At 44.3% G+C, this 17322-nt stretch overlaps 1 protein-coding gene across 4 annotated transcripts in view; it reads right to left on the bottom strand.

Annotated features, from left to right (window-relative positions):
• The window catches only part of SBNO2 (strawberry notch homolog 2), a 1228831-nt gene that overhangs the window by 1132842 nt on the left and 78667 nt on the right, over nt 1-17322 (bottom strand). For 3 of the 4 annotated variants that reach the window (XM_069647284.1, XM_069647268.1, XM_069647276.1), the window contains exons 2-3: nt 5977-6203; nt 591-682 (exon numbers count right to left, since the gene is read on the bottom strand). In XM_069647284.1, the coding sequence (XP_069503385.1) occupies nt 591-682; nt 5977-6102 (218 nt within the window). In that variant the 5' untranslated portion in view covers nt 6103-6203. The remainder of the gene's footprint in view (nt 1-590; nt 683-5976; nt 6204-17322) is intronic. The other variant, XM_069647292.1, reaches the window with a different exon arrangement.

Raw genomic sequence — 17322 nt, 5'->3', positions numbered from 1 at the left:
TTAGGCCTTCATATCATACAAAGACCCAAACTAACAATTTACTTGAACACAAAACATCTGGACAGGGGTTTCCCAGGCCTTTTCTCTTTTTCGCTTTTCAGCTCTTAAGACTTTTCCAATTCAATCCCTGTTGCTGCATTCTATGCTATTGTGACAACTGGAGAAGTTTTTATTCCCTCTCCTTCCGTCCTCCCTAGACAGCTGGCTTTCTGTTTTGGCCTTGGCCTTCCGTCTCATCCTTCCCATCTTTTATTCTTTCTTATATGTCCTTTGACGCTTCAATGCTCCTCTCTGGGTCTTCTGATCTCCAACAATTCTTTTTATCGTTTGCGCGTCTACTTGCTTAAGGAAGAATAAAAGACAGGAAGGCCGAGACGGAAGGCATATTGTAGGCACTCAATAAAAGTCTACTGTAGGTGCCATTTACCTACATGTGCACAAAATTCCCCAACCAACACCAGATGCACTACCTACAACATGCCTGATGCACAAAGCACAAAATCAAGGGATGGAGGAAGCAATAAAGGAATCACAAACCATAAGCAAAGGATAAAACATAAAACAAAATATAGAAAAGCAAAGCAACTTACTGGTTTTCACTTGCAAAAGGTGCATGAGGCATGTAGGAGGAAGGGGTGGAGAATGGGGGGTGATTCCACACACTGGGAGACAGCATCGCGTTCTGAAAGCACAGCAAAGGAAGTTAAGAAAACAGCAGCCCAGGTGCACAAAACCGCCAATCCTTTGCTCTCCCACCCCACAATGTGCCTGCCCCCCCTCGCTCAACATGTAGCCGCAAAATATCGTTACCTGTAACGCCCATTTTCCAGAGTGGAAACCTCCAAAGATTCATTTGCATTGAATTCTTTCACTCTGTCAAACAGGATTTACGAACATTTACCAAAGCATATACCTTAAAACCAATTATGATGGTAGCATTACTAGAACCTAAAACGCCTTTATGGCTATAGAATTGCAGAGCTGTTTTAACACATTTTGAAAAAGGATTTACCACAAGGGTGAGCAGAATCCCTGGCAGAGACTTTGAAAATCCATTAGAAGTTTTCAGATTCAATAGGGCCCTTCTATAAACTGAGGCCTGATGAGTGAATTCACCCAATGCTCTGCTTCATTTACATTCATATTTTAAAGAATGAACCTTCCAGCTCTGAAAACCTGAGTCGATGTGTGGGTTGAATGTTAATCTTGGGACGGTGCCTATGCTGACAACCTAAAGGTAAGCAACACAACACACTTTTGCTACATTGGATCCTACCATGCCAATAATTACTTGAATAGAGAACCATGCTAGTTGGTGCTTTTACAGGTTTTTCTTCTAAAATTAACTCAGCTATTAAAGGAGATGTCTGTAGGGTCCAAGTAGCGAGCGCTTGAGTTTAATGAAACTGGGTTTGTGCCCCTTCCCCTCTGTCCTCATTCGTTAAGTACATAACAAGTAAAGTTGTATGCTTAAAACTAGGAACATCCCAACTTTACACATGCCCTTGAAGGAACCGTGGGTGACAGAGTTATAACAGCGATTTGTACGCCCTCAACCCTTCCTCCAGAACACCTGAATTAAAGTTATCCATGAATGAGCAACTCATTGTGTTGCACCTCTGCAACCAATGACATGGCCAATCCTTTCAAGTTAATTTGCATGTTGTATTCAGTGGTCCACGTGTCCAGCAACTCCTTCAGTTGGTTTCCCTCATTCCTAAAGCGCAGTGCTCAGTAAGCTCAACTATGCACCATCATTTCACCCACAACTCCAATTTCATGTTTTAATACCTCATGGATACCATATCTCTCCTGCCCTCTCCAATGTTTATTTGGTCCTGATGATCCATTTTCTCAATTTTCCTAAAAACAGGGACATGAAAGTTCAGTCATACACTGCTGATATCCAATTGTAAATTGAGGTGGCAGGATGAGAGGGAAGAGTTCTCAGTACTGCAAGCCTAACTCCTGTCCATCGAACAGTGGGTGTGTGTGCACCGCTTACAACTGGATGGGGCAAACTCCAAGAGCATTCTATTTTTGCACCTAGAAACACTTGTGTACAGGCGTGCTAGAAATGCCACATCATATCAAATTACCACATAATTTAGAGCAAAGAAAGAGAATCCCAGTAAAACCACTCTATTCTTCCTCTCCGAGGGATTTCTATACCCAAATATTGTAAAGTAAAAAACCAAGGGTTCCACTTTGATAAAGATGGAACACTACAACACAAATCAATTCAGTTGTCCGTAGTATCTTCGTCCAGGTTAGACAACTGCACAGAATCGTTTCCTACTTTCTAAAAACAGTTAAAATGCATTCATCAAACCTTCACTGCTGAGCCAGTGAAAAATGTTGAGACCTCCTATTCTCTACCTAAAACTTGGTAATATCCGTCAATCTTTGCCTTTCCAACTTTTGTATTCATTCAGGTGTCACGTAGGGGAAATGACTGAATAAAAAACCCACTTCAGATTTTAGGCTTAATGGCCTGAGCAAAAATAATGTCCTCGTAATGAGACTACGAGCAACATTGGTAGCTGCTCCGTTCATGTCGTCTGTGGAAGAGCAAATTATGTAGTTGACATGGAGCATATTATATGCCATCATTTAAAGGGTCTCCTAGAATGGTACCCCTAGAAGGATTGACCTGAACATTCAAGTTTGTCCAACAACGCCCAGCAGAGCAACCATCGATTACAGAGCAGTTTTTCTCTCCCTAACCTTCAGCACTAAAGGGAAACAACGTCTTCCTAAATAGTACATGTGCCAGCTCATTCTACCCAGAAGAGGTAAAACCATAAGACCTTGGACCTACATCACACAGCTGCCACAATGACAGTCTGCCAGTAGAAGGGCTCCAACAATGCAGGCCTGCTTCTAAACCATTGTGCTTCCTCTAAAAGTCCACAATGCCCAACTTGAAAATGGAGGGTCTAGTTTACATACACAACACGATCCAAACAGACAATCTAATAGGGAAAACATCCTTTCACTACATAATGAGACTGCTGTGGAAACCATCTGCAGCATCATCTCAGCTAAATATGACATCAGCACCTGGAGAATGTTTTGGCATAGGTAAATCGTAATCTAAGGTCTTTAGATCAGCGATTGCTAGAAGTCGCAGTGGGTCTTCAAACTCTTTGTGGGCATTCGACAGCCATCCTGCAATGGGAATGAATAGGATAGTGTTTCGCCTTGAACATCAGAATTTCAAGAGGGCATATTCTCAACTCAAGAGTGCTATCTTGATGCCAAATCCCACTTTGATAGCAAACAGACATTTTCTCTGAGAAATAACAACAGCCTGTTGCCCAATCACATGAAATGAAAAACAAGAGAAAATCAGGATGCTTAAAGGGAAACATAGAAGAGAAGACAAGTAAACTCCAGCTCTCTAAATATCCAAACATCTCACTCTTAGGATTCCTGATCTATACACAACCAAAGATTAACAAGCTAGGTGTCATCTTTGACTTCACGCTTTCAATATGCCTCCACATTTATTGCATTATTATTTCTGCCAACTATTATGTAAGGTTGTCGAGATCATTACGTCTGTTACTCTCAGAGTTTCACAGCGCAGTTATCTCAAGAGTCATTGCTGGTTCAGAGATTGATTACATCAATAGTCAATATACTGGCTCCCTCAAATATGCTATTAACCATATTCAAATCTTACACAACACCACAGCTCGAATTGTAACAAATACCCCCAGACAGAAGTATATCACTGATGCTGAGGAAGCTACACTGGCTCCCAGTTAGATCAATAATCAGTTTTAAATGTCTTACTCTTTCCCATAAGGTCCTGTATGGTGGTAATATGTATATTAAAGATGGTCTAAAAAAAGATTTGATAAAAAAGCATGCCTACTAAGATCCTATCTTTCAAATACCCTTCAAATCCCCAGGTTTAAAAGCACTTGGGCCCCAGGACGTGCCAGTATGATTCCGGCCTCAAAACATTTGAAACTCTTTGTTATATAATATTAGCTGCATCAAGCAGCGGTTTCAGAAAAAAATAAATGTTTATTATTTTGAGCTCTCTTAGGTGCAGTCTCTTCTGTTGTCTGCTCATCTGGGATTGGCAGGCTGATATGCCTTTGAGCCCTAGGGCCAAACAAATAAACAAAATATATAAAAAGACATGGCAAAATCCTAAAATATGTAAAGAATTTGATAATGATTGAGCTCACGAGAAGTGCAGAAAAATATTAAAGTGGCTCTCATGAAGCAGAGCATTATATCAGTCTGCTAGCTGATAAGCATTTAACGTAGCAATTAACTAATTGAGCTGGAGGCCTCCTAATGAATGACAAAATGGCTTAGGAGTGTTTAAGGATACCTCAATAGTCAGAAAAAATTCTAGGCATACAAATCTCTGGAGGATATAATGCTGGCAAACAGCTAGGAATGGAGTGAGAAGGCTGTGGGAGAAAGGGTCTACCCCCTGTAGCTCAGACACATGCGGGGAACACATCCTTTAGGAACCACCAACAGACACAGCCAAACTTATTAGGTGTAGGTGGCAGCATTTGCCCTCCAACCCCCACTGCTTTCCCAATTCCTCACATCTTCCAGAAACAGAGTGCATAAAGGTGGCTATTTCGCTTCCTACCTCTTAGACAATGCAGAACTCAGCAAAGCAGTAGATATGGCCCAGCCAATGCCTCCTACTGCTCAGATACAGAAGAGCTAAGTGAGAATCAAACCTCAATGACCTAACAGCACATGCCTAAATAATCCCAACATATATCACGGCAGGGACAGCACTTCACAACTACAAACATTTCTGCTTTCGACCGAAAGAGTCACAAATTTTGTGCGGGTCATATAGGAGCGACATCTGCCCATCCATGAAAAACACAATGCACCTTGTCTTACATATAACAGTATAGGTTGGTGACGATGTGCTAATCACCCCCAGTTCTCTCTCCTTGGATAGTCAGTTCTGACTTTAAGACCTATATATTCTACTGGACTGTGGCCATTTTAAAATGCAGCTTAATTAATTTTAATGGAAATAGGGAGCTAGACCCCCCCGACCCAAAATGTTCTGTTCCAATTCCCTCATTTTGGAAATTACGTTCATAAACGAAGCCCTGCGAATGGACACACCAGAGTCTACGGAATCCCTTCAGCACTGCTGACAAAGGTCTGTTTGGAACAGGAAAACGGAAAGAAGGTGTGTATTGGGGAGGAATCTTCAACTAGCCCCGGGACCTGGGGGAGCAAAACGTCTTCTATTGGCTCTAGGATCTCTGAGAAACTGGCAGGTAAACAAAACTAGTAAAACAGAAATAAATTGTTTAAATCGAGAGAGAAATCAAATTGGATAATCATTCAGATAAACGGCAACATATTTTAACCGCAGCAGGACTTGGTTATTCCTATTGTGGGAGTATACTGCTCCTTCTGGCCTGTTGTGCACACCCTTCCATTAAAGTATTGGGCCTACATAGCTTTCAATTTCAAAAACTGACCCACACAAAGCTCTGTACATGCACATATAAACTGCCATGTATCACTAATGTTATTCTAGTAGCAAAGTCTACACACAACTCACCCAACGCATCCCAATCTGAAGTGGCACATTTCATTTCCACTGTTGGGTCCCAATGCATTACAATTTTAACCTACAGCACTAACTGCTATTCCCACAGTGACAGCTTTGCTTAACTCCATAAATTCCAATCTAAATCATATCCCACTTTCACAAGATTGGGAATCTCAAACAACTTTTTCAAACACATCTCAACACTGCCATGCAGCACCATCAGTATTCCATCACTAGAATTCACACAAGCAGAGATCTGCAAATGCACCTCAATCCTAACCAGTAGCACCACTATTTGTTTAAATACTGCAAACCACACAGATTTGTAAATGCTACGCATTCCCTGACCGATGGCACACTCAGAAGGAACTGCACCTATTCCTGCACTCCCATGACAACTCAAGACTCACCTCCAAGTCAGACGCGAAAGGCTGGGACTGCAGACTTGAAACCCCACACAGCATGGAGCCTGACCCCTGGTGCTCATACTGTGGGTATCTGTCCCCTCCTTCCATCGCAGGGCGCACACAGAGCATCAGGCTTGTCCCAGGTACACACTGATGGGAAGAGTCATGCGGTTTCTGCGATTGGCATCCATGCTGCGAGTCCTTATGCAGGCTGTGTGCTGCAGCATTGCCTAAAGAACAGGAGGAGAGATTGTGAGCATGGACACGCATAAGGGAAATGTGTAAAACATGCAGAGCTATGAAGACTAAGAAGATAACAGAGCCAGCACGTAGGGTTACATGGGGGTGATGCAGAAGTGCCCAACTCAAAAGAGGAGAAGCTAGCAATAAAACAAAATTTGAACATTTCACCCGAGGTGGCATATCTACATTGAGTACCTGTCAAAAAATGTGAAATGTGTTAAATCGCTGTGTCTGGTGCACAAGGCTCTATACAGTTTGAAAAGCACCTGCCCAGGTGGGAGGCTTCATTGCTACATACCCACCATAATTACAAGATCACAATCTGCTAACTCACTGATAATTCCAAGATGTAGAAAAACAAAAACAGGAGGGAAACACTTTGCGCGACTGGCATTCAAACGTTGGAACCAACTGCCAGTCTCACTGTAGAATAAATATTACTCACACATTTCTAGATGAAAGTTAAAATACGTATCTTTCAGCATTAGCTGCACTATGATCATGGACTCATTTTAATTTAACAGCACAAAGATGTCCATAGCCAAGCAAACTGAAAGTGCATAAAGATTTCGGGACCTCTGTATGAGAACTAGTCAGGCTATCAGGGGTTAGCAGAGTTGTTTAAAGCAGCATGAACGAACTACCAGACTTGCAAGAAGGAGAAAAGCACTGGACTTCACAACCCCATCCTGCCCCACCCCTGCAAGCCATACAAAAACGCAGCAGCCAAATACATGCTCCACCTACCCAAAAATTCACAAATCTCCCCCGCTCTTTCCAGCTCCACTGGCACCCCATACCCCAGAGAATTGCCTTCATTCAGGACTCTGCATTGTATTCAAAGACATCCATCTCAAAACTCTATCCAACCTTCATGACAAACTCAAACCCATCACCCACACAAACACCAGGCAAGCCAGCCAACACCTTCTACAGTACACATTCCACTCTGCAAACTCACATGCACACAAAAACAAGCGTTTACCCACTGGGCACCCAGGGCATGGAAACCCTACCTCTTCGCATAACTCTGCCCTACTCCACTGCTGTCACTTGTCTATCCTAATCTTCCTATCCTTTCCTGAAAACTTTCTGTAACTTCTTTTTTCAACTTCCACCTTTTCCATATTTGAACCAGGTACGGCGCTCCGCAACCCTCTGGGTCAGCGCTAAACAAAAATTCAAATAAATAAAGCAAGCAAACTCAGAGTTAACTAAGATTCAAGGCTGCCAGAGATAAGCTGCCATGGCCATGGATAGGTTAATTGCTGCATATTCAAACTCTAAGGGATAGAGAGGGAATTGGACCAACAGAACAAAAGTCTTACGGTGACATTAGGTGGCTGCAACTTGTCTCTCCAGATGTTTTGGACTACAACTACCATCAAGTGTGTGGGTAAGCTTGGTATAGTTGCGCTTAGTCCAGTCTGTCCAGTTTGTTGCGGAATGCTGCTCTTAGATAGTGCCTTTTAAAGGTATGCCCATACCTTAAATTTAGCAAAACCGTGTTGGCACTTCCAGTTGGCGCATATCCTGGTATATCACATTGGGCATAAAGCCCAAACTTTTTTATACTTATCTGATAAGGTTAACTTTCATAATAGGTACACTATATAGTGGGTCTAACATATCAAGCTTCTAGTGTACTGACTATTCATGGTCCATAATTAAACAAACCCAAGATCATTAATGACAACAAGGGATCACACTAGGGGTATATAAGAATTTGATGGACTGTAATTTGGGTTGATAAGATAATAAGATGAATAATGCTTTAAAAAACGGATGTAACTGTTCAAGGAAATCGAACTTGACAGTTTTATTTTTGCATTTTCTTTTTCTCACTTTATCTTCTAGAACACCTCTATCCCCGCTTCTTTAACGACCTCCACTTCCTCCTTTCAGACCCCCCCGCACCTCTGGCCGTGGTGGAGGCGTTGGACTGCTCTTTCACCCCAAATACATCTTCTCCTCCTCCTCCTCCTCCTCCTCCTCCTCTCCAACTCTCCCTTCTTTCCCTTCCTTTGAATTCCTTTACAAGTCTTTCTCCTCTCCCCACCCTATTTCCTTCCTGATCATCTATCGTCCCCCTGGTCCTCTCTCTTCCTTCTATGAAGACCTTGATCACCTCCTCTCACTTATCACTCCTTCCCCCTCTCCCCTATCAGTACCTGGCGATTAATATTCATCTTCCTTCTCGCCCTCAATCTCCTCCCCTCTTCTCAAACCTTGACTCCTACATCCTCTCCTCCCCTCCTTCCTCCCCCACTCACTCCTCTGGCTCCACCCTTGACCTCATCCTCAATTCTTCCTATCCCTCTTCCCCATTCCTGTTTATCTCTCTGATCATGCCTTACTCTCATTCTCCCTTTCTCCTCTCTCACACTCTACTGCTAATCCCTCCCCTCCAATCTACTCACGACGTGACTTTCGTAACTTCGACGCTACCCTCTTTTTTGACACTTGCTCTTCTTCTCTTCCACCTCTCCAAGACTTTGCTTTATTCTCTGCGAATGATGCTCTATCCTCCCTTTCCTCCTCCATCTCCTCTGCCCTTGATCGACTTTACCCCCTTTCTCTCTTCCGTCCAACCCGGAAGCCCTCTCAACCTTGGCTTACTCCCCAACTCCGCTCTATGCAGCGCCTTCTCCGACATCTGGAGACACTCTGGCTCAAAACTCCCTCGCTTTCTAATCAAACCTCTTACTTCTCTTACCACGCACTGTACAACTCTTGTCTTGCCTCGGCCAAATCCTCCTACTACTCTAACCTTCTCCATTCTCAAGCCTCCCACCCTCGTCGTATCTTCCAAACTCTCTCTTGTCTTCTCTCTCCTCCCACTCCTGATCCCTCATCCAATTCCACACTCTCTCCTTCTGACTTTGCTAACTTATTCTCCTCCAAAATCCTCACCCGTCGGCAAAAAAATCAACTCCCTCTCCGATTCCTCCTCTCCCCCCCCTCTCCTCCCTCATCCTTCATGTCCATCTTCTCACCCGTTTCCCCTTCCAAGGTCTCCTCCCTTCTATCCAAATCCCACCCCACGTCCGCCCCATATGACCCTCTCCCTTCCCTGCTTATCCCTAAGATCTAACCTCTTCTTATCCCCACCTTACCTCTTTCTTCAACATCTGCCTCTCATCAACCTTTCCCTCTGCTTTCAAGCATGCTATGATTATTCCTATTCTGAAGAAACCCTCTGCTGATCCACTTCTCACTGCTAACTTCAGACCTATCTCTCTTCTACCATTCCTCTCTAAGCTTCTTGAGCGCCTTGCCTACTCTCAGCTCTCATCCTTTGTCACTACTTCCTCTCTCCTTCCTGCCTTCTAATCTGGCTTCCGTCCCAAACATTCCACAGAATCTGCTCTCACCTCTATCCTTAACGCCCTCCTCTCTGCTCGCCATGCCAAGCAATCCTCTATCCTTATTCTCCTTGATCTCTCCGCAGCCTTTGACACGGTGGATCATCCCCTCCTTCTCCACACTCTTTCCTCCTTTGGGTTTAAAGGCCCTGTTCTGAAATGGCTATCATCTTACCTCTCTTCCTGTTCCTTTGCTGTATCTTGGGGTGGCCGGACCTCTCCTTCCTTTCCTCTCGATTACGGTGTTCCCCAAGGTTCTGTACTTGGTCCTTTCCTCTTCTCTCTTTACACCTCCCTCATTGCCCCTGTTATCTCCTTGTTTGGCATCTCCCACCATTTCTATGCCTAAGACACAACTCTTTCTCTCTTTCTCCTCCTTCTCAACTGACCTTCACCTAAAACTCTCTTCCTGCCTTACTGTCATTAAGAACTTGATGTCCTCCCGCTTTCTCTCTCTTAACAACGATAAAAGGACTTCGGTTTTCTTTCCCTCCAACTCTCTTCCCCCTCCCTGACCTTCCCCTTTCATTCACTTTCCTCCCTCCAATCGCCCTATCTCTCCCCAAGCTCGTAATTTAGGCATTCTCTTTGACTCCCCTCTCTCCTTCTCCCAACACACCTCTCGCACTTGGCGATACCACCTCTACAATATTCACAAAATCTGTCCCTCCCTCACTTTCCACGCTATCAAACTCCTAATCTCCTCTCTCATCTTTTCCCGCCTCTTCTATTGCTCTTCTCTACTCTTTGGACTACCCGCATCTCATCTTGCCCCCCTTAAATCCATCTACCACTCTGCTGTTCGTACCCTTTGTCTCCTTACCTCCAGTGACTCAATCTCTACTTCGCTCTTACCTTGGCTGGCTACCATTTCACTCACAGCTAAAATTTTACTTTCTCTGCCTAGTCTTCAAATCCCTCCATGGTCTTTCTCCTCCTTATCTCTCCTCCCTTCTCTCTTTCTACTCCCCTCCCATTCCCTTCGTTCCACTGACCATTTCCTTCTCACTGTACCTCCATCCCCCATCCTCCCGTTTCCGCTCCTTCCAACTCCTAGCACCTCTGCACTGGAACTCACTCCCTTTCACAATCCGCTCCACCACGACCTTCACCTCATTCCGCACTTCCATTAAATCCCTCCTCCTCCATCCTCCCTCTCTGCCCTCTCTGCTTCCCCTCCCCCATCATTCTTCCCCTTGATTTTCTCTCTCCCCTCTCCTACCCCTCCTCTCTCTCCCTTCCATTTCCCTCTTCCAACTCTTCACCATCCCTCCCCCTACCTTATCCCACTCCCCTACTCCCCCCCCCTCTCCCCTACAGTTAATTGCTCTTTTCACTGTTTTGTCGAATGATTCATGATGTAATTTTGCTTCCACTGTTATTTTGTTGATGTTGTGATGTATTATGTTGTTCCACTGTACAGCGCCTTGGTGTAAAGCGCTCTATAAATCAAATTTATCTTACCCCATAATAATCCTCCCATGCCACACTCTATTCCTCTGTCCAATTTTAATTATATATGATGTTCATTTGATTTGTTTAATCGTCTAATTACTAATTGTGTTTCTGTTAATACACACAACATGTGATGTACCATTAACTAAAGAAAGACACCAACTGCATGATATTGAGCCCAACCTACAGAGACCAAGTATTGGTCGAAACTCGTGTCAGCATAGTGGACACTCATTATGGGCAAGTGCAAATTGGCACTTTGAGTGAGGAATAAAACTAATAAACAAGCAAACTGAAGAAACAATTATAAAAAAATGTGGGTTTCATGGCCCCTGTGATATACCAGGATATGCGCCAACTGCAGTGCCAACACTATTGTACAACTACCATCAATACAAGCTACTACAGACAAAGATGAGTGATCGTGGAAATTATAGTGCAAATATCTGGCGATGTAGAGGTTGTAGACCCATGGGCTACAGGAAGGTGGAGACAAGCAGAGGCAATTCAAGAGTTAAAAATAAAGAGAGGCAGAGACAAATACTAAGTTACTGTCAATTGAAATCTTTTATGAGCCCAATACCTGGGAGAAAACAAACCCCCCTAACCCCTCCGACCCCCCCCCCCCCGCTCCACCATTGTGTGAACACTTTATTCACAGTACAAATACAAGGTTATGATTTTGCCAAAGTTGTTAGGTTATAGGAATTTGTAAAGATTTGTAAAGCGCAGCGTTCACCCCAAGGCATCTTGGCACTGACCAGAAAGGTAGACAGAGAGAAACAGACTAGCGGCACAACGAAAAGACAAATGACGCTCCATTTCGTGCAGAGCATGGGGTAGAGCATTCCAGGCCTTTGATGCAGTCACAGAGAAAGTGCATCCACCAACACGGCACAACTTAGTCCAAGGAATTTGGATAGTCAGGGAGGTTTGAGATTGAAGTGCTCTAGATGGAATATAGGGAGGAAATTTAGTCTGGAGCTAGTCAGTCCCCCATTTATAGATGGCTTTATGTACAATACACAGTACCCTCTTCTCTCAACTGGAAGCCAGTGCAGTTGAAGAATATGGGTCATGTGAGCACCATAAGGTGGGTAACTGCGCTACAGCCATGTTTTGTAGCAACTGAAGTCAACGTAATAGATGGGCAGGTTGTGTCAAATAGAGCGCACTGCAGTAGTCAATACCGCTCATTAATAAAGAGGAAACTACTAGAGTATGAAAATGTGATGGGATATAGACCTTATGAAGGACCATCAGTTTAAAATGGCCTGCTTGGCAAATGGCCGATACCTGATCAGACATTGTAAGAGTGTTCGAGATTTTAACACCTAAATCCTCCAACAGAGTGACAGGAGACGGAAAAGGGCCCAAGCTAGACGGCCAGAACTCGGAGGTCCAGTACAGTAGAGGATCAGTTGTACCCACAACCAGCACCTCGGTTATATCAGAGTTTAACTTCAGCCAGTTCCTGGACATCCATTCGCCTACAGTCTCCAAGCAACCCCTACGCCGAAAGGCAGCGTCTGAACAAGACAGAGCCAGCCAAAGGAGGCTCTGTGTGTTGTCAGCATAGGAAGCCCTGAGACTGGATAATTCCAAGAAGAGGCTGAATGTAAACTTTGAAAAGAATAGGAGCTACTGCGAAACCTTGAGGTACTCCGCACAACAGAGGGGCTGGTTTGGATTTGAAAGGAGGCAAGGAGATTGATTGGGATTGTCCTGAGATGAAGGAGGTGAAGCACTTGAGCACTGTGCAAGATAGACCAGCAGAGGAAAGGCGGGCAACCAGGGTGGGGTGGTCAACTATGTCAAAAGCGGCTGATAGATCTAAAAGAATCAGTGCTCCGACTCCACCCTGGTCCGCCAGTCGTGCCAGATCATCCACCACAGCCACAAGCACTGCTAGGGCAAAACCTAGACCGAAAAAGGCCCAGAAAGTGAAAGGATTCTAGAAAAGCACTAAAGTAGTGGGGAGATGAGAGATTTAAGCACCTCCATGGTGAACGGGAGGAGAGAAATAGGACGGAAATTAGAAAGGACTGCAGGATCCAGAGAGGGCTTATTAACAAATAAACTAAGTTGAACACAAATGTTCATGAATAGGAGCTCCTATTGAATTGTAGTTAATATTATTGCATTGTAATCATCTCACACATTTTGGGTAAGGGTTTCTTATTAAGGAATCTTGATTTGTTCAGCATATAATTAAGGGATGAACATTTCAGGTTGCAACCTACTTGCCAGGCATAAAATATTACTTGCTACCGCAATTCTCCACACGCACAAAGCACACCATTTTTTACTCGCCAAGAATCAATTTCCACTAGTGGAGAGTGCACATTTTGCGGTAGGTTTATCATTCAATTTTGAAGGAAAACACGAAATGCCCTTTTTAAGTAAAAGTGGGAACCTTTCATTCAGTGACAGAGGTCTGGGTCACATGTTTGTTCAAAAGCTATTTTTATATTCATAGTCTGGTTATGTCTGGATGCGCCAAATTTAACCCATGATCCCACAAAGTTCTTAAAAGGACCATGTTCATCAATGTCAACTCAGATTCCTGTCTCCCCCCAACCCCATACAATTCCAAAAGGATAATGAGCTGCCTCGCATGAGGTCTTTTTCATATGGGATAAATGTACATTCATACTTTGATAGGCATACCAATATTACTTTTTCTTAGTGGTGCCATATTGATAAGGATACCACAGCTTAACTTGTGCTCACTCTTTCTGTATTGTTAGGCAAGATTGGGTGCAGTATGCTTTGGAAGACTACAGCAACCTTGACTTCCTGGCAATAGGAACCCAACCTTTGGTACAAGTCTGTACTACACAGGTTGGTAGTGTAGCTGAGCAGCCAGGCTTATGTCAAGAGGGGTCAATGTGAGCAGTAGGGTTGTAACACAGTTTCACAGTGACAGTTATTCAAATAAACACTTACACTCAAGGTTTCTTGATTAAAACAATTATCAATTTAACAGTCACTTATATAAGCCTTCTTCATAAGGGAGAAAAATATGTAACAATTATAATACACTTCAACCCACACTCTTAGTTTCTCTAAATCAGATGATACCCATTGCGGATGGCACACAGACACTTCCTACACCCTCAGGTGACTTAAATAGCTAGGACACTGTGGACATTGATATATCACTTGTACATTTAGAGCAATACTGAGTTTAGGGTGAAAACGATAAGATAGAAGAATAAAACCAAGGTTAACAAATAATTCATAAACTTTAAATAATTTTTTAACCTTCCAATGCAAAGTAAATTAACCCTTTCCTGGGGGAAAGGCAAAAGCACCAAGTCAGAGGTAGAATAGTCTCTCAGGAAGCCAGGACAGTCAATGTTAGTTGAGCAAATTCTAGGGGAGCTGAAGATCTTCTTTGCAGGTAAGTAAAAGTCTTGCACAATGTTTCTAGAAAGGTTTGTAGGAATAAGAGGCCACAAGCTTGAAGGCCACAAGCTTGAAGGCTTGTGAGGGGAAAAGCTGTAAGCAACTCTGCAAAAGCAACCAAGACAAGACTCAACTGACAACAAGTGAGGTTACACAACAAGAGTTAAGTCCTCTTAGGTTTACAGTACCTTTGGTTAGAAATGAATCAAGCTGGCTTCTGTTCCTGTACAGCTCTGCAGATCTTGGTGTTCCTGGGCCTCAGTCGTGGAGACAAGAGGGAGGACGTCTGGGGACTCCGGCACAGCAACGTGAAGGTAAGCGACAGCAATGGGCCAACTTCAATTCAGCTGCACTTTGCGGTTTCAGCTCCTCGCGTCTACAACAAATAGCAACACTGCGGTTCTCGGATACCACTTCATACCTTCCATGCATCTGGTGTCCGGAACTCGGTTGGGGTGGCTCAGGCTTGGTCAGTCCTGCTTCAGCAAGTCCAGAGGATCTTCCTGGTGGTTGGGTCCGACTTAAAAGCGATCCACTCAGTTTGGTGTTCCTCTCCCTGGCACTTTGGTTCCAGCAGCAAAAGTACAGCCAGCCCCGAGAGGATGTCCAAACGATTTTACTTTGAGGTTGATTTGTCCCACCAAACCAAGGGGAGAAGTCATCCTTGCAGGGCTTCTCTAGTCGAAACAAATTCGGAGCTTCAGCACAGCAGCAGGGCTTCACCGGGCATACCAACAATCCAGGAGTTGCAGCCGGCATCTCTTCCAAGTTCTTGTTCGGATTCTTTTGTCCAGTGGTAGACTCTGCCTTCCAAGCTAAAAAGCCTTGCCTTTTGCAGTTTTCTCCCATTCATTCCAGCCTAGCTGCCAATCACAGCAGCAGGGTGGCTGCCCCTGCCAGACATACTGAAGCCAGAGGCGGGCTTCACTTGTGAACCCCGCCAAAGACAAAACAAAGGGCCAAACCGGGTTTGGCATGCAGAGTAAATCTCAAGAAGGACCTTTCCAACAAGAAATGGTGAAAAAACAAGACCGGGCCATTTTGACAAAATGGGCACCCATGGGTGCCTTACTGCAGCTGCGAAGGCAGCCCGTAGTAAAAACACACGAAACTAGACAAAGGGGATACTAAGTAACCCCTGAAGCACCCTACGGTAAGATAGTGTGTGCTCGGTCTAGAAAGTAAATTTCACTTCACTGCTTTTGGAAACAGTAGTTTCACCAAGAGAAGGCATTTAAAACTTTGGGAAATATAAGACTTCCCTGTGCCACTGCACTGAAGGTGCTATGTGTCAGGATGTAAAGATGAAGCCTATGTCAGACTCCAAAGTCAAAAGAAACACAGAGTCCAATTCACAGAAAAATACATGAGAGAGTGGGAAAAACAAATCTCACTCTCTCCAGGTTAGAAATGAAAAGTCCTGCAAAAGAGCAGGGGTTATCCAAGGTAAAAGGGAATTAGCACCTTTCTGAGAATTCTCCCCAACACGTACAATGCTGCCTTTCAGCCTCAATCACAAATTTGATATACAGTCAGAGTCAGGCGTATGCCACAGAGCAGACCTCAACTGGCAAATAAGCCAGACAAGGAAATCAAATCAACCTTTAACAAATGTGCACAGATTTAGGTCAAAATAAAAGAAATTGGGCCTGCAATAAACTCAAAGTTGTCAGGAGGGATGTTCTCCTTGATGGGGTAGTGCTGTATGTAAAGTAAGGGTCTCTTGTGAAAGAAAAACATAAGAGTTCTGACAGTGCTCCTTATGTCTGGGGCTGGACGTCACCTGTAAATTCAACCAATACTAGGCGTTCGGTTCCAGATTTTAAGGGTTTACTGCACCCCATTTCCACCATTCTTGGGGTCTTGTGTCTTTTTGTTTAAGGGACTGCGCCCCCGGTTTTCCACAGTCTCCAATCCCTCGCTCTTCCTCTGTGTCTCGCCTCGAATTTCGCTCACACGGATCTCTGTCCCTTATCTATATATTTCTAGAGGTAGCTCTTTGTCTTCGTGTTTACCGATTTCCCCTCACCAAAATTACCATGTACACCTCTGTCCTACCTTTTCCCTTAGTCCATCAATATTCTTCGTATCCCCCTATTCACATTCTTCCTAATGCTTAGATATGTTTTCCACATCACTTCTTCCCACTCCACCATATTTAGCACTTCCTCTACCAACTATGCATCACTTTTTTATTTTCTGTCCTTACCCCGTCTATCTCATCGCTACCTTCTTGCACAAGCTTTCTAATCTCCTACCCCACAGTCTACACTCCTTTGGCCACCTCCCCTAGAACAATTCAGGCTTGCCAATTTCCTGTTATTGTGCTCCCCTTCAGCACTTTCGGTGCACCTTTCATCCGTAGGGATTCTTCACCCCTTTGTGTACCTTCTGTGCTCCACTCCTTTGCTAGTCTTCTTTTTCCTGTCCCCAAGGTCATTCGCTTCCCAAACACCTTGTCCTACCTGCGCTCTGAGACTTCCTGCTTCCATCCCACTTGGTCTCTTGAATACCCCCACACCTTCAGGGAATGTCTTTACCCAGCCTCCTGGGTCATTCCTGAAGCTTCCTGCCACCTCATCACCACAGCCTTCTGGGCCTCTCCTCCTGCCTCCTGCTCTCCTAAGGCTATGGGGCTCTGCTACAGTCCCAAGCAACCAGTTCCTTCCCATGCTTCTGCTTTTCCTCTCACCAGTCAGCACCGAAGCGCTCTCTTGCTCCTGCCACCACCAGCTACTGACTGAGCCCTAGAAGTTGTATAGGGCTTTGCCCCCTCTTCCCAGCATCTCTTTGGTGGAATGGAATGAGGTGTAGCGGTTTTGCATAGGGAGCGCAAGAATTTTAGTTCTCTAGGCCTGGATGGATCTGCATTGGG

This window comes from Ambystoma mexicanum, chromosome 1p (genome assembly GCF_040938575.1).
Source record: "Ambystoma mexicanum isolate Mex_15411 chromosome 1p, UKY_AmexF1_1, whole genome shotgun sequence".
NCBI lineage: Eukaryota > Metazoa > Chordata > Amphibia > Caudata > Ambystomatidae > Ambystoma > Ambystoma mexicanum.
The sequence above is the reverse complement of the archived record's forward strand: the minus strand, read 5'-3'. Positions and strand labels throughout refer to the sequence as shown.